General features: G+C 39.6%; 2 protein-coding genes across 6 annotated transcripts in view; one reads left to right on the top strand and one right to left on the bottom strand.

Moving 5' to 3' along the window:
* Positions 1-9,818: 9,818 nt before the first annotated feature.
* Positions 9,819-13,147, bottom strand: TIGD2 (tigger transposable element derived 2). Its single transcript, XM_077882860.1, has 2 exons — positions 12,865-13,147; positions 9,819-12,667 (listed from the first exon to the last, which is right to left on the bottom strand). Exon 2 carries the CDS (start codon positions 11,733-11,735, stop codon positions 10,158-10,160), a length of 1,578 nt encoding a protein of 525 aa, XP_077738986.1. The 5' UTR covers positions 11,736-12,667; positions 12,865-13,147; the 3' UTR covers positions 9,819-10,157.
* Positions 13,148-13,584: 437 nt separating this feature from the next.
* Positions 13,585-22,351, top strand: part of FAM13A (family with sequence similarity 13 member A) — a 336,858-nt gene continuing 328,091 nt past the window's right edge. For 4 of the 5 annotated variants that reach the window (XM_077882855.1, XM_077882852.1, XM_077882854.1 and 1 more), the window contains exon 1: positions 15,162-15,325. In XM_077882855.1, coding sequence (XP_077738981.1) covers positions 15,194-15,325 — 132 coding nt within the window. In that variant the 5' untranslated portion in view covers positions 15,162-15,193. Of the gene's footprint in view, positions 13,717-15,161; positions 15,326-22,351 lie in introns of those variants that run through there. The other variant, XM_077882856.1, reaches the window with a different exon arrangement.

Here is a 22,351-nt window from a genome sequence, read left to right as displayed (position 1 = left end):
TTTCTCCATTGCCACAAAGTCCATCAGAGGGACCAGGGGATCCCTCACTATAGTCATATGGGTTTTCCCTCCTTTCCTCCTTCTCTTTGCCTTTTCTTCTTATTCCTATTCCTTTTTCCCCCCCTCCTTCATCTTCCCACTCTCCTTTCCTTTCTGCCATCTCCCATTTTTCCATTTGTCAAAGAGAAAGAAGTAGAATTGGTATCTGGGAGTAATGAGAGACACCAGTGGAGGAAGGAATTCCTTTTCTTTCTGCACCACCATCATGGTTTTGTCACCACTGACAGGTATTAGAAATAGTCTATACTCACCTTCTTCTTTTCATCACTCATGATCTTCTATTTAATATTTTAAAATTGTAAAATATCACATACATACAAAAGAAAAGCACAAAAACCAAAAGCATAGTTTATTTACTGCCATTAAGTCTTCAGTCAACTGTTATTCAATTATGCCCTCGTCCCTGAAATGAACCTGCTCTGACAAGGGTCATAGAGACTCAGTTATAATTACTATATTGATAGCTATATTATATATTTACCTATTCCTTGCTCACATTTTGAAGTCTTATGATACAAACTAAACTTTGCTATGCTTGCATTTTATACTTAATAATTCCAAAATAGAGAGTCTAAACGGGGTCTGGTAATGTTCTCAGTTATTTTTGCTGACTCCTATACATGGTGCCTTGTGAGCTCTTATTCTTTGTGAGCTGTTGATCTTTGGAACTTTACCCATGGAAATTTTTGGAGGCCTGTGTTGAAGTTGTATTCCTTCAGAGGATTTGTGTTACTCCTACCAATGTCCTCCAAGTACTGCCACCTAAAATTAAACCCTCAGTTTGATCGTCTGGGGACCAGAGTGAATTCATATTGCAAACCTATGAAGTCAGGTTTGTGTTTACAAATTCTCAGGAAAAATGTTTCTATTCCTCCCACCCAATTGCAAGGTCAAGACAGGAAAGTTTTCTTACTGCCCCTCCTGTAAGATTATTTCCAATTCCCTTTCACTGAAGATGTAGTCTTTTGTGGTCCCAACTTTATGGGAGATTTTCTTCTCTCTGATTTTCATTGAACAATCCTTTACTGTAATTATTTTGAATAAATTATGTTCTCCCACTCTTTTATTGTAAAATCCTTGAGAACAGAACTTTTAACTTAATCATGTATACAGTGCTCAAAATAATACTGATTCATTTTGTCAACCAATATTTATTGACATTTGTGCCAGGACTATTCAGAAACTGGATATACAAAATTTGCCAAGACACTTAAGGCCTCTGCTGTCCTGGAGCTTAGATTTGTTATAGTATGTTGTTCAAAAAAGTATTAGTGAAACAAATGAATGATCCAATGATGAGTAGCAAGAGGAAAGAAGAAAAGACAATTGCCAGCTACAAAAGAGGATGAGATTACATTTATAGAAATAGCAGCAAAAAAGACCAAAAGAGTGAAAATTAGCTGCTTAACGAGGGCATTTTAGAACCAAATCTAGGTTCAGAGTGTCAGGGTCAAAGATGAGAACAAATTGGCTTAACTGGAATAGAGAAGCCTAGAAATAGAAAGTTAAACAATCCCCCAATAACACTCGTATTGTTCTGGAATACCTTGCTTTTTATGACAGCTGTGTGTACATACGTCATTTAAGAGCATTGGCAAATAAGATGACAGTAACTCTGAGGGATACAGTCTTCTTCTCCAACTTTTCCCTCAAAGGATAGAAACTTGTTCATCTCTCTCTGCATTTCAATCTCCCTCTTTTATTCTTTCTTCTTCAAACATTGACACTTTTGCTTTTCCACTTATGTGTGCCTTCTCATTCTCCATTTTTTTCCTCAAGGTTACCTTGAAATTGATGGTGGTAATTGTTCTAGTGAGATGACTCCTAGTTGGGCGGCTAGATAGCCTCAGGACCGGGGCTGGTTGCTTTGGTTAGAAGTTAGGAACATTTGGCACCATCCCAACTTCGGGGGAGTGAAGGACTGAATATTGAGTTAATCGTCAATGGCCAATGATTTAGTCAATCATACTTACATGATTAAAACTTCAAAAAATTTTAAAGAAGAGGGTTTAGAAAGCTCCCAAATTTGCAGACACATCTATATGCTAAGAGGTTGGCACACCAAACTCCACAGGGAAAGGGGTTCCTATGCTCAGGACTCACCCTGTGTATACCCCTACCTCTAGCTGTTCATCTACATCTTTTATAATAGTCTGTAATTGTAATAGTATGGGTGTGGAAACCCCAGCTTTGTAACCAAGCCAGACGAAATGGGTAACCTTAGTGGGAACCTGATAGCTACAGTGGGCATCTAAAGTGAGGACAGTGTTGTGGAATGGAGCCCTTAAACTTGTAGAGTCTAATTCTGGATAGTTAGTATCAGAATTATAAAACACCCATTGGTGTCAGGAAGGAAAAAAAAATCTTCAGCCTGCTACAAAACTTTACACTGTTACTTCTAATTACACCTTTGATAAACAGGTTGAAATCCTATCAGTTTTGTTACTAGTGACCTGCATTACTCATATTCATTCTCCCTACCTCACCGTAAACACAACTAATTTCTTCAAGGGCAAGTTTATGTTCTACTTGTGATGAGAAGCCTTCCTAGATCCTCAACACAAGTTACCTCTCTCTCATACTTTTCTTTTTTTTTAAAAAAGATTTTATTTACTTGAGAGAGAGAGAGCATGAGTGGGGGGTGGAGGCAGAGGGAGAAGCAGACTCCTTGCTGAGCAGAGAGCCCGATGTGGGGCTCGATCCCAGGACCCAGAGATCATGACCTGAGCAGAAGGCAAATGCTTAACTGAGCCATCCAGGTGGCCCTCATACTTTTATTTCTTATAATATATCTTTAATCGTGGCACTTTCACAATCTGTTTTGTGTTAAAGTAGGGAAGGAATGCACAAACAACAACAACAACAATTATGACATAGGGAGATCCTACAAAGTACCTAACCAGTAGTCATCAAAACCGTCAAGGTCACCAAAAACAGGTAAATTTTAAGAAACTGTTACAGCCAAGAGGAGCCTAAGGAGATATGAAAAATAAAAGTAAATGGTTTCCTGGTTAGGATCCTGGAACAGAAAAAGGACATTAGGTTAAAACTAAGGAAATCTTAGGATGCCTGGTTAGCTCAGTCTGTAGAGCATGTGATTATTGATCTCATGGTCATGAGTTCAAGCCCCACACTGGGTATAGAGCTTATTTAAAAAATAATAATAATAACTAAGGAAATCTGAATCAAATTATTTTTTAAAAACCTATTATGTATGTCATATGGATAGAATATATAAACAATGAAAACATGCTATTCTTCAACAATCTAGAAACCTCTTACCAAGATTAATTCAGAATGTCTCATTAGTATGACCAATAAAACTACTACTTAGCTACATTTTGATAGTTCTACAATTTATCCAATATATTTACATAAAATAAAGCAACTGGTCTTTTAAAAGCATTCTATATTGAAAGGAACATTCTACCTTTTCCCCCAAATTAGTGAAACATAAGTGTGTGTGTGTGAGCAATTGATAGTATTATGAAATAAAATTCCTGAAGCTAGATTATCTTTTCAATGTCTAACTTTTGCATATTCATATGTAATATATAATTATGCTTTTATAAATATGAATTTACTAAATAGAAAACTTTTATGTAAACCATTATTTTCAAAAGGAAGGCAAGATTAACACAAAAAGATTTGTATTTCATAAAATCTAAATATGTATCATTAAAAAAAACAAAAATGCTGTCAACTATAATTTTAAGATGCTATTGATTGTAAGAAGTATCTCAACTTGGGGACACTTAGGAAGCACAGGGGGGTAAGCTCCTGACTTTTGGTTTTAGCTCAGGCCATGATCTCAGGGTTGTGAGATCAAGCCCTTGTTGGGCTCCATACAGTTTATATAAGAATCTCTCTTCCTTTGCCCCTCTTCCCTTCTCAAATAAATAAATAAATCTTCAAAAAAAAAAGTACCCCAATTTCATAAATAGTAAAATGTGTATCCTAGAATCTATGAAATAGTTTTTTCTCATGGCAGAAGTGAATTTATTATATATGTGCCTATTTAACTAATATGAACCTAATTTATAGAACTAAATATTTGTACAGTGCAGAAAAAATCCTGCATTATCTAGTTTTTACAGAAAATAATTGGGTATTTTACGTGCTATAGGTGAAATGCTAATACACTGAAGAGACACAAATTCTCCTAAATGTCAACCAGCAAATGGCCCCCAAAAGCTGATTAACAGAAAACAGAAATACTGTCCCTACTTATTATCTCATAATTACAATTATTTTAAAAATACTTTGAGTCAGCTTTGTGTTGTGATTATTTTGAAATAGCTTAAAGTGTATTAGTTCATATTAGATCACAGATTAATCAAGTTCCTATTGAATTAAACTTTGAAGCTAATTTTTTAAAGCCAAAAGAGCATTAAAGAAAATCTAGGTTCTCTATCATCTCAAATTAACACGCTAAGTTTATGTACATAACATCAGACATTTCTCATTAAGAAAAAAGTATCTTTAAAACTTTATGACAAGAAAAAATTGCTTCAGTAAATGAGAAAAACTATTTCCCTTAAGTTTACTTTGTCTTTTTTTTTTGGCTCAAAGGTAATTGTGTTTTCTTTGTAAATAAACTCCAGAAGATCAACATATTCGGAAACAGAGGAAAGAATTAGGTATCATTTTTGTTAGTCTTAGAAGAAATTAGATGTGATTTAGATAGGAGTTCAGCTGTTAAGATTCCCCATGAGAACAAAAGCACTTTCATAGAGGTTACTTCATAGGTTAACCAGGCTACTTTACAGTCAGTTTTTCTCTTCTAACTTAAAAAAAAAGTTAAGTGTTCCAAAATCTCACAGATTTCTTTAATATCTGTGCAATGACTCTAATATATCCTTCAATGATTTAATTAGCTATAGTAGTGATAGTTGATAATCTCGTTACAGGGTCACTATGAAAATAAAAATGCCCATGAGATTTTTATTTTGATCTATGTCCAAAGGTATAGGGATATTCACATATCACACCTAAAGTTTCATAAAGGAACTACACTAAATAAGTTCATATCCATCTTTAGGTTGAGTACAAGTGTGGAAAACAGGATTTCTTACACATTTTATTATGCATTTAATAATATCTTGTTTTTAGCTTTCCAAAGTATACTAAACAAGTATGTTCTTGACAGGAGTGTGAGAGCTAGGTGGGCTGGGGGCTTGGGGTGATGTGAATGAGGAGAAACAGTGGGGAGCTGCCAAGAGTGATGGGCTCCAGCACCCCCGGGGTGATTTTCACACAGAAAGGAAGGTGGCCACCCTGCCAACATGTACAGACATGGCTGGATACACCCTCTACCCCCAGGACCCCAGGCCTGGTCTTTTGATCAGAAGGGAATTAAAAAAGATGCCCTCGTGATGAACTGTGCCTATCAGTTGCATGGAGCTTCATTCAAGAATTTTCTGAGCCTGATGGATGTACAACAATACTCAACCACCTGGTGAATAATACCAGTGGAAGCGCTCTCTGGAATTACACACAGCACAGTTCTGGATGCTAAAAGTGGTTTTAAGAAAGGCTTTGCCTGGGATCCCTGGGTGGCGCAGCGGTTTGGCGCCTGCCTTTGGCCCAGGGCCGGATCCGGGAGACCCTGGATCGATTCCCACGTCGGGCTCCCGGTGCATGGAGCCTGCTTCTCCCTCTGCCTGTGTCTCTGCCTCTCTCTCTCTCTGTGACTATCATAAATAAATAAAAATTTAAAAAAAAAAAAAAAAAAAAAAGAAAGGCTTTGCCTGAGTACCTCATAGATTCCTACAGCATGGATGCCCAAGAGGGAACAGAGGACTAGGCTACTTTACAGCTTCCCTCAAGGGCTGAGATTTCTGACCTTGCCTCAGACAGGAATGTTTGGTTAGGTGTTTCCTAGCTCCCTTTGGGGGGCTCCCTGTGAAACAGGTAAAGTATTACACACAGGATGGTGTTGAGGATCACAAAATATATGTTGACTTGTAGAACACTCAGCATTGTGCCTGGCACATAGCAGACATTCAGCACACGAATTGGGAGCACTCTTTGTCCTCCAGGAGAGACAGAACTTCATTAAGAGACTTCCAACCCGTGTCAAGGAGGCAGGTGCTGTGCTGGGATTCAGGATGAAGTAGGATAGAGATTACAGTGCAGCTCTTGGAGGCTCATTGTCTAGAGGGAACCCATATCCTTGGCCACTAGGCCACATCTCGAGCTGAGAGAAGCAACTTCTACTTCCTCCTTAGTCACTGTGTGACTTTGGGCAGACCAATTCCTTTCTCTGGGCTATTGGTAGGGAAACCATAGAATTTCTAAACTGGGACACTTGAGAGTAAAAGGGGCACTATAATGCTTACCCTGGGAAAACTAGTGTAAACCAGGACGTTGCAGGGCAAATCAGGCCCATTGACCCCTGGACTCATCAGAGGGAGACAGTGCTGTTGGTGCTGCTGCTAGTATGGCTCGTGCTGCTTCGTGACTGGGTCCAAGTCTACCCTCGCTTTACCACTGAATGTGCACAGGCAGTTTGCATTTCTTCTTTGAGCATACAAGCTTATCATCGCACAAGTATGCCTTCAGCTGCTTGGAAGAACCCATTTCTTTTTGAGTCTATTATCTGACACTGCAGCTAGAACTGGCCCCACCTGTGTTTTTTGTTTTTACTAATGGGCCCCCGTGGTGATTGACAGCACACACTGTAGTCCTAGGAGCCCCGGGGACTCGGCACTGCCCTCTAAGTCATGCAGACACCCCAGCCAGCATTCCCAGTGATGAGGCAGTGCCTGAGACCTCAACAGGGGTGCCCAAGCTCCCTAGAGGTCTACACCGTCACCGTGAGAGAAGAGCTGTGACTCTTTGGGCTAAGCCTGGAGATCAGGGGTTCACAATCAACAGCCATAGGATTGTGTAATCGTTGATGTTTGTAAAGTTTGCAGTGTGCCTGTATAACCTGCTACCCTTTTACATTTGAAGAAACGGGTTCAGAAAGGTTCAGAAAGCTACCAAGGTTATCTAAGGAGAAAGTGGAGAAGCTGGTGTTTGCATTCCAGCTTGTTTGCCTTTAACAGCCCTGCTCAGCCAGGGTTCTTCAGTGTGCCAATGGGGTATACAAGATGATTTTAGGTTACAGATGGTCAAGTTGTTAAAAATGGTTGTTTTATATTTAATTTGAACTAGACAAAGACCACAATTGGCACACAAGACCACAAGACTTGTGACTGTGCATATATCATTGCTTAGGATATAAAGTATATCTTTAAATAAGAAAGTCAGCTTTGCAAAAATATCCATATAATAAGTGAACATAGCCTTCCTGAACAACTCCAAATTGAGAGTGCAGATCCTAGCTTTGATTTATATGGCTCTAGCCGTATTCACTGAAGGGATAGTGAGTGTCTAAGCCTGTGACTTAAGTAGCTGTGTCCTCCTTCAGCTGTGCCATTTAGTCCACTATGTTCCTCCCTAAATCCAGAAAATTTATGATGAAGTGGCTATACAGCTCAATCTGATACTAGAGTGAAAACAAAAAGAATACCAGCATAAAAGTGCCATTATGATGCAATAATTCTGCTTAAATTGACTGTGGCTATTGATCTGGGCCGTGCCAACCCTTCTATATTGATTGAGCGAAGTTTTCCAATACACTCCAGTATTACTGAGATTGAATTATGAAACAGTAACTATTCCAACTGCACTTTTTAAGTATCCTCTTAATTGACAAACACTTTCCATTTGGTCTGAAATTTTAGTCTTTCAAATCCTCTAAAAAAAAAAAAAAAAATGCACTTGTATAAATAGTGACCAAGTCAGAATTTGTGACTATTTTCTTTAAAGGGCACAAAGTCAAATGAGAGCACATTAGTTCTGTGCTTCTCAAACTACAATATATATAAAGAGCATGTGGTAATGAAGATAAGATGTATATTGCCAGAAGATATATAACCTGTTTATATTAGTTTCCATGATAAAACACAGGATTAAGCCATTTAAATGTCATAACTGAAGGGAGTGTGATAAGTTTGTTAGCAAAAAGCTCTGTGAAAAATGCAAAGCAACATTCAAATATGTCTTAGCATTATCAGGTTTCAGAACCCCTTAGTTTCCAAGAAGCAAAATAGCCTCAGGACTCAATCATGTAGTTCTTCATTTCCTCCGGCCTATCCAGTAATTGAAATTGTGTAAATTGAGAAAGGTATGTTAATATACACATTTTCCCAAAGAAAGTCGATTCTTTGTGGTTTTCTGAAACAGCCTTTCTTGAACCAAAGCCTCAGCCCAAAAGGCAGAAAGAACTCGGTGCTCTAATGATAGCTTCATGAAGAATTGTCAGGGATCCTAAAATCTCAAATAAATCACAACAAAGCTCCCTATAGATGGCTGGGTTTAATTCCTATAACCAGGGTTTTCTGTCACTTTTGCTCTGAATTTTTCCACTGATTCTATGCTACCATAATTTGACAAAATATTTCAAATGGCCTGCCTACTATCTTATCTAGTTTAAAGGCATTTTATTACTTCTGTGAATTATGCCAATACTAGTAACATAGATTGTCTTCTATGAACAATGACAACATATGTTTATTAGCAGGCTAGGTAGCAAAGAAATTACAATTCCATTCTAATTTCTTTTATAATTCAACCTAAGAGGTCTTAAATGTGCCTGCATACCTCACTGCACCTAGCAGTAGATGGTCAGGAAGTGACTTCTAAGCTGGATAAACCTTTCAGTTTTCACTGAAATAAATTATTAATTATGACCATCTACTGCTAGGCACAGTGATGTATGCAGGCAGAGTTCTTTTCTTTCACTTCCCTTTCAAGGATTTTCCCAATGCAGCAACATCACAGTTGAGTCACACACTGGATCTGTTCAGCATAACTTTTGAAACTCATAGTTTCAGCAACTCAGTAACAGTAGCTAATGCTCAGTACTTACTCTGAGCCAGGTTCTGCTCTAAGCCTGTATTAACTTAAAATTCATATATTTAATCATTTGTTCCTCACAAAAACTCTCTACATATTATTCTTATTTTACATATGGGTGAAATGACTTGCCTGTGATCACACAGCAGCCTCTTTTACAGTGCCTTTCTCATGTTCTGTTTAATGTTAGTCCACCATTCATGTGATGGATGATTTCACAAATTATATGTATGCTTATGTTTTCAGTATCCTCAAAAAAAATGCTATAAAAATTTAAGATATATTTTAAAATTAAAAAATATATTTTAAAAAATCTAAAAATATAAAAAGCATACTTTGTGAGCTTTTAAGTGTTACATAAATATCAAACTGCTTAAAAATATATCAAACCGCTTAATAAAGAGAAAAACTATTGTTATATCTATACTAATAAAGGATCCAAATAAAAGATAATAAATTTTAACTCTCACCTCTTCTAATTACAATGGTTTGGGAACTGAAATCTATTTTTCTGGAATAGGGGTGGCATTCTCTCCACAACTATGAATGCACTCTCCCTACTGTCAGATGGAATAAAAGTAAAGTGCAAGGCCTTTCCTTGGAGATATATTTTTTCTTCCTTCTAAACTCAGAGACAGCCAATGTAATTGCTGACTGCCCAAATACTGTTGGTATAGAATGCCTGTTTAAGCTTGAAACTATTTTCCTTTACTTCTCTTTCACAGTGAAACACTTCAAGCATAATGTTTGATAAGTTCTAAAAATTCCAGCAGGTGAAAACATCATGGAAATGGAAACTTATCCCCACCATATTTCATTTGGAAACTGAAGTTCAGAGAAAGTCATAAAAATTCCATGTAAGTAAGATTTATTGATTGCCTAGAGTGTGCATGGTCCTCTATTACACACAATGAAATTCAGGCACAAAACAGACACAAGATCCCTGGCCTCAGGTACCTTATGATCTAACTAGTATACTACAGATTAGAAACAGTAAACAAGTTACATGGCAATGCTCACTTACTAGAATCAACATTAAAGAGCAGTAATTTAAGTAATCCAAAATGGTGTCTAATCCTAAAATCATTTATAAAATGCATTTAGCCTTGAAATCCACAGCACTTCAAACAAGATAATGAAGTTCCACTGCAGATAAAGTCACAAAGATACAAATACAGTTAACAGTATTATTAATGACTTTTGTTATTTTGGATTTTCTGTTTTCTCCTTATTATCGTTCGAAGCCTCCGTAATACCAGTTTATCAGACAAAAGCATGTCATCTTGTTGTTCTAAATAATCCAGTAAATTCTCGGTCCATTCAAGGGCAGCTTTATGGCTAATATGCTTCTCTGGATTCAGTTCTGCTTTCCTAGTCTTATTGGAGTGCTTTTGTTCAGCAGGCTTGGCCTGGTCCTCAGCACTTTCACTGTCAGTTAGCACCTGACAGCTTGAGTCATTACTCCGAGAGTCAAACCACTGATCAATATTCTCAATGTCAACATGTTCACAGTCTTCTGTATTCTGTAAAACTGTTGCTAAGTTAGCTGCTAAAATGGCCCCTTCATCAATGTTCATGCCTGAATTCTCTTCATTGCTAGGGAAAAGTTTTTTCCATGCTTTGGTTATGGTATTTGATTTTACCATGTTCCAAGCTCTTGATACTTCATAAATTGCATCCAACACTGTCAAGTTCTTCCAAAACATTTTTGGGTCATTTCCTTCACCCATGTATTTCTGGAGAAGTCCTGCTCGGTAGTATCTTTTTACTGTGGCTAGAACTCCCTGACTCATAGGTTGAATTAGACTTGTGACATTTGGTGGCAAATATTTCACAATTATTCTACCATCATCTGAACTCAATAATTCTTCATTTGGATGTGCAGGGGGAAAATCCAAAAGCAGCACTGCTTTTTCTAGAAGCCCCTGAGACTTCAAATGCTTCTGTACCTGTGGCACAAAGTATTTTTCAAACCACTGTCTGAAAACAGAATGTTCTATCCATGCACTTTTTTGACTGAAATAAGTGACAGGAAGGTTTGAAAGGTCAGCTCCTTTGAATGCACGGGGTTTTTTTGCTTTTCCCACAACACAAAGATTAAGTTTGTGTAAACCGGTGGCATTTGCACAACACATAATAATGATTCTCTCTCTGCTTGACCTATAACCAGAAGTATTTTGCTCAGTTTCAAGAGCTAATGTCCTTGATGGTAGACACTTCCAGAACAATCCAGTTTGATCAGCACCATAAATTTGCTCTGGTTGTAGATTCTCTCTCTCAACAAATTCCTGAAAGTTACCACAAAATTCACTGGCAGCAGTTTCATCTCCTTTTAACTTTGTCCCTTTACCAGCAGCCTTTGGAATACCATGGCGCTGCTTAAATCGAGTTAGCCAGCCAGATGACGCATTAAAATCACCTTCCATCCCCAGAGCATCAAAAAAGAATTTGGCTTGTTTTGCACAAATTGTTCCAGACACTGGAATCCCATCTGTTTTCTGTTGGTTAAACCACTCTATCATAACCCTATCCAGTTCCTCATATGTTGAAGACTTCATTGATTTACGTTTGGATACCCCACTGGTAGGATCAGAACTGTTTGCATAGTTTATTATTCTTTCTTTGTTCTTTTTAATATCACGAACTGTGGATTCACCAATTCCATACACCACAGAAAGCTTTTTGAAAGAGATGCCTTCCTCAAGTTTCTTGATAATGTCAAGCTTGTCCTTAATTGTCAACACCACACGCTTACGTTTCCCCAACATTTTACGTCTTATTTTAAGCAATTACTAGACAAGATGATTAACAACTAGATCTGAATACAATAAGACTAGAAAATGGATTAAGATACCCTCCCTTTCCCCCCACCCACCCTCCACCCCGGACCTAGATGGACGGGGTACTGTCCAATTTCTAAGCCAGGCCTATGTGACTCCCTTCACTTTGCTGTTTTCAAAGCCTCCAAAGTTCTTTCAACAAGGACTAGTTTTAATTAAACCTACTTTCTTTCTTCCTTTTCACTTAGTTTAGGGTCTTCCCTTGAACTGCACTCTCAAAGAAGACTGCAACCAAGAACTGCACCAGCAAGGTCTCTAAAATAGTCCTATTGTGTATTCAATTTTTCTTGCCATCATTACAGGTGAGATTCTTTGCTAGAGGAACTGAGGCTCTGATGGGACTATTTGGGGGACATGTGCTAGAGAATAAATAGTTTAAGACAGGACCTGTAGACATGACATATAGGAAAACACAGCGGAAAAACTCTTCCCGACTTTTGTCTTTGCCAGGCAGTGTGCACTGTATGGAATACTGCCTCTTTCAGGCAAAGACTGCTAGAGATTATTCAAGTGGGTGGTTATGGAAATCATAGACAAGCGAGGTAAAGCAAGCTGGACAGAAGTGAGCAGCGCAAATAAGGTGGAAATGGACAGGCAGAAAACTTTATACTCTAACATGACACAAACTTCTACCTAATGTATCTGGCAACTGCAAAGGCAAAAGGTGGACGAGAGGTGGTGTCACATGATTAAAGAAAGCATTAAAAACTTCACTGGTAGAGATCAGAACTCATGGTAGAGGGTATGGGGTGGAAGGCTCAGTGAAGATGTTAAAATAATCCTGGTGAAAGATGATCCTCGATGGGCCAACAGAAGTAGTTCCTGTGGGGAGCTGTGTAAGCACTCGGTGCCTCCGACACCTAAAGGAAAATACCAAAAATATTTTTTTCAATATCAGGGTCTGTGGCACATTACTCAGATCTACCCTGCAACTACACTGAGGAAAAAAAAAAAAAAAAAAAAAATCAACGCCTCCTATCAGTGTGGTGACAGAATCCGACAGATAATGCCGCTTTCCGGCATTCCGTGGAGTGACAGCGGGACCTGAATCGCCTACCTCCTGAAATTAAGAGCTCAGAGACAAGCCGTGTTAGCGAGGGCCTGTCCCCGCAGGGCGAGCTCCGGCGCGCGGGACGTCTCTGCTCACGCGGAGGGAGCCCGGGTTCCTCCTGGACGCCGGCGACCAGGGTGTCACCGCCGCAGCGAGCGAGCGAGGGAGCGAGCGCGCGCGCGCCCGGCCCAGGGGACGCCGGTCAGCGGGCCGGGGGCATCGCTCTGCGCCAGGCCGCGCGGCGGCCACACTGCCCTGAAAGCAAATGGAGTCTCTAGAGGGAAGCTGACACCGGCGGCGGCGGCGGCGGCGGCTGAGGCGGCGGCTGAGGCGGCGGCGGCGTCTGCGAGGGGCGAGCGTCGCCGCCGGAGCCGGAAGGCGGGGGATTAGGGTGCACGCGCGCGCCCCCGCAGGAACGCTGTGTCGGCGAGGGGGCGGGGCCTACGCGGGCGGGTGCGCGCGGCCCGGGGGCGGGGCCTCCGGTGAGAAGGCGGGAGGCGCCCCCCGCCGCCACTGCAGCGCCTTTAGACGCCGCGTGGGTTTCGCAAACCGCCTGGCTGCTCCGGCCGCCGACTATGTTGCCGGCTGGCAGGGGGCGCTACAGGTCCACCCTGTCTCGGCCCTTCTTTCAGGGGCTCGCCTACTGCGGGCGACGTTTCCTCCACGCTCAGGTGGAATAAACATCGCAGCCTCCGAGGGCTCGTGAGAGAGCTGCGCGTCCTCAGGGGCCACGGACGTGGTGCGGACCCGGGCTGGGCGAGCACACGTGGAGCGTGTTTACATGTAGCGGCCGCGACAGCCGCGCCTCCCGGCACCTGCCGGCTGGGGCTGGACGAGGAGCAAGGATCATGGGCAAAGGTAGGGGCGAGCGGACGCGGCTGGGGCCGGGGGCGGGAAGGCTGGCTCCGCTGGGGACCGGGCTGCGGAGCGGGGCTGGGGCTTACCCTCTGCAACACGTACCTGACCGAGAAGGACGCCTGCCCCGCGTCCCAGAAGCGCAGCAGGGGTTGGTCAAACTGGGTATCGAGTTGTTTCCTCTCCGGTTGCGACGCTTCAGGGCTTAAGTCACAGTCACCATCGAAGCGGACCCTGTGCGGAACCGACTGCACCTGGGACGCGCGTGGGACTGGGAGAGGCTCTCTGACCGATTCCCCGCAGCCCTTTTACTCCTGCTTCTCAGAAATAAGAAGGGGATCAATTGCAGTTTGACAAACAGTCCCCTTGGTTTATTTTAAGTGGAGGGAGATATCATTCGTTTCTGTTTGGGCATTCTAAATGGACCGAACGCTAGCACCTGTGCACCGATAACCTCCGCGATGAGCCCTGCCTTATCCCCTTTCCCGGACTTGGTGCCTTGTGGGGTCCCCCGGAGCCCTCCCAGGGGAGTGGCTGCACCTTCATCCTGCAGCACCTGTTTTCCAAGGAAACGCATTTAGCCTTGTCTTTCTGTCGCGCGTGTGTAATACTTTGGAAATGGAAAAGGCTAAAGTTTCCCCCGATACCTGAGCATAAATGTCTAGCCATTTACAGTTAACGTGAAATAGTACGGTAATTCCTCGTTTATTTGCAAAGGCCATATTGTTGCAAAAAAAGTTTCCAAAGGGAAATGACCCGAGCATTCAAACTGCAGCAAAGAGATGTTTGTTGATGCTAAGCCTTCTGTCTGACTCCCCCCGCCAAACCGTTCGATTGCCTTCCTGAAGATCGCAGCATTTCTGTATCTGGCATGATGGAAATCACTGATGTCCTAGGCATGCTGGGAAGTGGCTTTAGACAAATACCTGCTTTTCCTAAAGGTAGGTCTCCTTCTCCTCCTGCCCCTCTCCCACCCTTCACCCCATTTGCCAAGCAGTTTCAGCATTTTTGGTGGACTATTTTGGGTAAAGTAACAACTTCATACTAGTTTTACATCACTTTTTAAAGTTTGCCTCTCGCCCCCACCCATGCTTGTAAGAAGCCTGAAAACAGTTGTATCTGATATGTTATCCATTCCTCATACAGGAGGAAAGCTGACTTTTGCTGAGTACTAACCAAGGGAGGTGGCATGTAACCAGATGTTAGCAGTTTGGCTTTCACCCCTGCCCACCAGCCTATTGGCATCACTGGGTCCTATAATATATTTAAATAAAGTGAACCCTGACTCTTCTCTCCCTCCACCAATATCTCTGGGGTTTAATTTCCTTCCAGATACCACTAGATCATTTTCCTGTTTCTGCTGATTCTTCAGCTTGCTCAAGTCATTATCTCTCTCTCTCTCTCTCTTTTTAAAGATTTTATTTATTTATTCATGAGAGACAGAGAGGAAGAGACATAGGCAGAGGGAGAAGCAGGCTCCATGAAATGGGACTCGGATTCCGGGTCTCCAGGACCACGCCCTGGGCAGAAGGCAGGCGCTAAAGCGCTGAGCCACCCAGGGATCCCCAAGTCTTTATCTCTTAAAGCTGTTGTTTTCTTTTCATCACCTCATGTAAGTTCAAATCTGGAACATGGCCCACATGCCTTGAGTTCTTCAGAACACCTCACACAAGGCAGGCAGTTGGATTTAGTAGGCTTTTTTTTTTTTTTTTTTTTAAGATTTATTTGAGAGAGAAAGCATGTGGGTGAGCGCACAAGCAGGGGGAGGGGCAGAGGGAGAAGCCGGCTCCGGTCGGAGCAAGGAGCCTAATGTGGGACTCAATCCCCAGACCCTGAGATCATGATCTGAGCCGATGGGAGAGGCTTAACCCACTGAGTCACCCAGGCGCCCAAGTAAACTTTTAATAAGATTTTACCCAAGACATCCGTGTCTTTACACAAGCTAGTTTTCTCTGATTTCTTCCTTTTTGTTGGGGGGAAGGGTTGCTAACATGCCAGATTTACATTACAGTATGGGGGGGGGGGCTTAAAATAGAACATGTGTTTTATTAGGAGCCAGGTTAGCCACAGGCAACTTCTTATTGTCTACTCTTGTCCGGTCACAGCTTCATTTCCGCCTCGCTATGCTGTCCTCTTCTTTGTCCAACATTTTTCTATCTTTGGGTCCTCTCTCCTCTTCTCTCTTGGCTCTTTGTGAAATCTGAAGGTTCTTTTTCCTTTATTACACACAGCAATTTTATATATATATATTTTTTCCTAACTGTCCTTTACCATTCACTGTGATTTATTCTCTAATCAGAAGACATTTCACTCCTTAGGGAACTCTACCACCAGTATTTCTTAACGTCTAGGTGCATGGGATATCTCTTAATCCTTGAACTATGAGGTCAATGTTACCTCTATTTTATGCCCAATGAAACAAAAGCTAAACAAGTATGTGAATCTATCCAGTGCAGATGGCAGAATGGAGAGTTGAGCCACATCTATTTGGTTTTAAAGGCACCATGCTCTGCCAGCCGTCACAATTGAAGTATTTAGCTCAAAGACATGAAAAGAGGGAAAAGCATATGTGATTATTTCTGCATAAAGTTGCCATTATTAAAATGGAATTTTTGACATTAACCTACCAAAAAGGCATTCTAGTTGTTGAAGGTATCTTAAGTCTGTAATAGTGCTCATCAGACATGGCATTTGGTTCATTGGACAGTCGGTCTTCTGAAGGCTACCCCAAATCACCTGAAAGTGGACCTCTAAATTCCCTTTCCTGCTGAGATAGTATCAATGCAAATACATATCGTGGCCTCACTTTCAGTAGTATGCTTTATGCATGATAGTGTTATTGTAATAGTGTTATAATCGCTAGGTAGAACAAATTCTTGCTTGCCTTTTGAGTTTCGTTTACTTTATCAGTGACCCTCCTTTGTTTGGAAATTTATGTTTAAATTGCTCAAATTAGCTACTCCAATAAGCTTAAGATTAGGACATGATACTATTACTCCATTTGCATTAAACTGACTTAATATCAAATAGTATTTCTCTCTTAATTGAAAAATACTGTTAATTGAATTGCATAAATGATTTCACAAAAGCCATTTAGTATCACCTGCTTTAAGGAACATAAAGTATTGAGGGGAATTTTCTGGCTCAAATATAATTTATTTTTCTTTTTGAGTGTGTGTGCATGTGTATGTGGGTTAGGGCAAACAGGATGTAGAACAATTGTTATCACTAAAAACTTGTTCTTTGAAGTCTATTTTAGCTGTGAAGTTATTTTACTTTGTATTATAGATAAAACCCCAAAGTATCCACTTATAATATTTTCTAAAAATCCCTTTTATATGGTTAAAAGTAGAAATAACTTTTCCACTTGAAAATTTCTGGACAGAAGTGAAAGATCAGATTACTCACTGGAAAATCCCTTATCATTTTTTTTTAAAGTTGTTAACATGATATTGAAAGATAGGGATTTTTTTTTTATATATACTGAGTCCTATTGATGCCCAGTAGGAGGCTTTTTTTTTTTTTTTTTTTTTTTTTTCCAGTAGGAGGCTTTTAAACTTAATTTTCTGTGTTTCCTTATTGGCTGGGAGTAGGTTTTCAAGAGACTGGGAGCATAGGCAAAGATAAGAGGATGAATTCCTAGGAAGATGGAAGAGATTTAATAGGCTCAAAAAAAATTGCTGGTGGAAATGTTTAAGGAAAAGTTAAACTTGCTTTTTGAAAAACGTAGATATAGACTGAAAAAAACGTGAATTGCTAATTGATGGCAGCAGTGTGGGTTGGAGGCTTGAGTGAAGTTTATATACCCACTTTACCAATTCAAACCTGCCTGTTTCCAACTGTTCTTTAAAGGGACCCTCAGTCCCTTTAGATTGGTCAAATCCATTTTACTGAGAGCTACTGTGCACCAGACTGCTCATGCTCCCTGTCCTCAGCTCATGCAGCTTCGTACTTTAAAGCTCTGCTTGCTGTCCTGCCAGCCTAGAAAGTCCTCTCCTTCCTCTGTTAATCTGTACATCCTTTTGTTCTAGTTGGTCTAAAAACTTGCTTTTCCCAAGGCTGCTCCTCAGACCTGATGGGTCAGAATCAGCTGGGGTCCAAAGTGTAGCTTCTGAGGCTGACTCCAAGGAGGAAGCCCAGGAATCTTTCATTTTCAGCAAGCATCCCAAGTGACTCAAACACGCTGAAGTCTGAACACCTTATATACTGACAACCATTTTGAATATTAACCATTTTGACGTTCTTCCCTCATAATACATTCTTTTAGAACAGAGTTTTTCTTCTCTCCCCTATTTTCTTCTTAAATTATAGACTGTTTTTGAAGGAAAATATTAAATACAGAGAAGAAAAAAAAAAAACAACAAAAAACAAAAAACAAGCATACCAGCATTCAGAGATAATAGCTTTAAACATTTTGGGGGTGTAGCCATTATCTGTCATATATCAATGCAATTATCTCATATATAGTATGCGTGTATACATTTTTTAATGAGAACACAAAGTCCCAGGATACATAAAATTTTATATATACTCTTAACAGCATCTGATATTTTATGATATAATTGGGTTTAATGTTGCAGCAAGGGAGACCCAACCCTTGGAAGACAAGACCATGGAGTGTCTCAGAGAGAGTCAGGTGGAGTTTGTTATAGGATTTCTGTAAGATGACTTTAGGGAGGTTTAAAGAAAGTAAGGAATCTGTTCTGTTTTGGGAGCTCTCAGAAAACAGGAGCAATTTGACTCTTGCGCATCTTAATTTTTATTCAGGAAGCTAAAAGGACAGGCTAGAGTTCCATTGAAGAAGTACTAATAGTCAATCCTGCAAGCCAGGAGAGGAGAATGTTTGGTCATTTTTGTGCATTTCCCACTCCCTTCTTCTTATATTTCTATTGAAATGGGATTATGCAGTGATCTTGTTTATGTCTTTTTTACCACAATCATGGAGGGTCCTCCTCTAATGTCTGTGAAGCTATTTAGACTACTCTGGGTAACACCATGCCTACCTCTTCAAAGCTTTCAACAAATCCTCAAAGGATCCACAGTCCAAAAAGCTTAGATAGTAATCATTGATAAGCTTATTCAGCCTTGAAACTATCCCTAATTTAGCTGTATAGATAATCCCATAATGCAATTCTACCTTAGTGAGATTCTGTTATGGTTGAAGAAGACAGTTATTAATGCTTGGTTTCCATGCTTCTAGTTTAACAAGGTCCCATGATAGTGCTTCTCAGACAGCTTCAATCAATTTTCAAAGTTTTCATCACCCAGAAATGAATCCCATACCATTAGCAATCACTTACCATTTCCCCACCACCACCCTCTCTCCTGCTCCCCAGCCCTTGGCAACCACTTGTCTCTATGGGTTTGCCAATTCTAGATGTTTCATATAAATGGAATCATATGTGTACATCATGACTAGTTTCTTTCACTTAACATAAAGTTTTCAAGGTTCGTGTTATAGCATGTATCAGTACATCATCTTATGTACATTATCAGTACATCATTTTCTTTTATTGCTGAATAATATTCCATTATATGGATATAGGACATTTCATTCATGAGTTGATGGACATTCAAGTTTCTATTGTTAGGCTCTTATGAATATCCATGCACAAGTTTTTGTACATATGGACATATGTTTTCATTTCTTTTAGGTATATAACTGAGATTGGGATTGCTGGGTCATATGGTAGCTCTATGTTTAAACTTTTGAGGAGCTGTTTCTAAAGCAGGTTACATTTTTACAATGCATGAGGATCCTTAGTTCTTTCGTATTGCTAGAACATAATACCACAGACTGGGTAGCTTATAAACAATAAATTTATTTCTTACAGTTTTGGAAACTGGGAAGTCCAAGATCAAGGTGCCAGCAAATTTAGTGTGATGACTAGTTAGGACTCCCTGCTTCATAGATGGTTCCTTCTTGCTGTGTCTCCACATGGGGGAAAGGGCAAGGGATCCCTGAGTTTCTTTTGTAAGAACACTAATTCCATTCATGAGGACTCCACCCTCATGACCTATGCACTTCCCAAAGGCCCCACCGTCAAATGCCATCACATTGGGCATCAGGATTTCAACATAGAATTTTGGAGGGACATAAACATTTATACCGTAGCAGGCTCCAATTTCTCCACATCCTCACCAACACTTGTTATTATCTGTCTTTTTGATTTATCAACATACTACTGTTGCATTTCCCTATGGCAGACTCAAGCATCACTTTGTGCTTATTTATCATTTATCTTTTTTGGAGAAAAGTTGATTCATATCCTCAGCTGTTTTTAATTGGGTTCTAACAGTTACAATGTTATGTATTAAATGATCCAATTTACTCTTCCTCCCTGGTTTTCGTAGAGGAGAAACAAAATAAATAACCTTCTGAGGAGTATCTCCTGTTTTTAGCCCAATGGATATTGATAATACTGCTTGTGATATACTGTCCCTTTATTAAAGGATTCCTGTGATAAATTTTGAGTATTTTTAATGTCAGAAAAAAGGTTACTTCCAGATGAAATTTAGCTTTATCTAACACGGGAATTAGATATATCCATGTTAGCACTGACTTACACAAATCTAAGATCTTAAGTTTGTGCTTAATTGCCATAGCTAATTCACTCTGAATTCCCAGTACCTTTTTCTTATCATTGGCTGTATTTTTAAAATTTTAATGTTTTGATGGTAACTCCATTTTTATATTATAGTTATCTCAACCATTGTTTTGGGAGCATGTAAACAATAAAATGGAGAGACCAGACAGGCAGTATGTCTTAGTAATAAACTTTATGGGTTTTAGAAACAGTCTCTGGTTTGTACTTCTACCACCTACTAGCCTTGGAATCTCCAACTGGTTTTATAAAATTTTACACATTTGGAAAATGGGAATAAAAATCATACTTATTTTGGTTTTGTTACAAGGGTTAAATGGTATGTGTAAATCACTTTGCAGAGTACCTAACACTCTGCACTAAGCAGTAATACTAGTTATGATTTTACTATTTCCTACATCTTTTGACTAGAAGGAAATACCTGTATTCTCTTAAACTAAGAAAGGAGGCTTTGAAAGAAGCTATAGATAACTAAAAGACAACTATAATGGAAAAGGCCAGATTAATTCATACACATATAATGATATTATAGAGCATTTGTGAGGGTGGATTATATATCTATGGTTGTATTTATTAAGGGATTCATGAAACTACCTCAGGGTTATCTGTTGAAAATTCTCATTTCATAAATCCAAACCAAGTGCACATTTTCTTTCTTTGCTTTAATCCTAAATCACAGAATGTTACATATATCGTGGTTTTGACAGATTTTTTAGCCTGAATTTAGGCATCTCAAGGGAATGGTAAAGATACAAAACGTGGGTATGATGTGACTAAGAGTCTTCAAATAGTCATCCTTTTGGAAAATGTTTGGGATATAAATGTTTATTATTTTGTTCTCCTTCTATGGTTTAAAACCCACAAAAATTGGGGAAAGGGGTCTAGCTCTTCCCTTGCTATTAGCGTTTTTATTAAGTTTATTAGCTATTAACTTAAACCCTGGCATGGCAATTTTGAAAGGTGGTGTTAGGTGATCTTATCTTTTTTCCTTGGTGTTTCATATTTTCCCCCTCTTTTATGAATGCATTCAATAACAACTTGAATATAACATATATGAATGCATATAACAACAACACACACATAAAAATACACCTATATACCAACACCCATATATACATATTTTTTCCCAGCTCTTCGCTTTCCAAACTTAAGCTTGTAGTATTTACAAATTTCTGTTTCCCCTCTCCCTTCTATATCATGTTCTTTTCCTTTGGGGATGTAATAGTGGAACTACCTAACAATTTGGAAAGTCCCTATCAACATGTACTGAAATTGATGTACACTTACATGATTGCTTGTTGAGAAGAAACTTAAGGGATTGTTGAATCCATCATTTTGAAGCTGCCTGGAATTTTAAAATTTCTCACTTCAACTGGCAGTTTGTTTCCAGGACTGCTAAAAAGAAATAGGGTGATTTATTTAACAATGATATCTGCTAACACAATACAGGACTTAATTTTACACTGAACTTCTTTGTTCCTAAGTTATTGGTCGTCTTTTTTAAACAATAAGTGGTTTTAGTTTATCATTGCTACAGTCACAGAAGTTTTTAGGTGAATTTAAAAAAATTTTTGAGTACACGTGACATACAATTTTATATTAGTTTCATATGCCTAGTATAGTGACTCAGCATCTGTATGTCATGCTCACTACAAGTGTAGCTGCCATCTGTCACCATACAATAATATTATATTCCCTGTGGAATGTCTTTCATTACAGTGATTTAGTCATCCCATCTTAAGCCTGTATCTCACACTCGCTTTCATCCACTTTCCCATTCCTCCACCTTCTTATATGGCAGTCATCAGTTGTCTGTAGTTACAGGTCTGATTGTCCTTTTTGTTTATTCATTTGATTCATTTCTGACATTCCACACATGAATTAAATCATTAGGGCATTTGTCTGATATATTTCGTTTAGCATGATACCCATTAAGTCCATCCATGTTGTCATAGATGGCAAGATTTAATCCTTTTTTATGGCTACATAATATTCCTGTCACTGTGTGTGTGTGTGTGTGTGTGTGTGTGTGT

This window comes from Canis aureus, chromosome 33, assembly GCF_053574225.1.
Source record: "Canis aureus isolate CA01 chromosome 33, VMU_Caureus_v.1.0, whole genome shotgun sequence".
NCBI classification, from domain to species: domain Eukaryota; kingdom Metazoa; phylum Chordata; class Mammalia; order Carnivora; family Canidae; genus Canis; species Canis aureus.
This window is presented reverse-complemented; position numbering and strand designations above follow the sequence as displayed.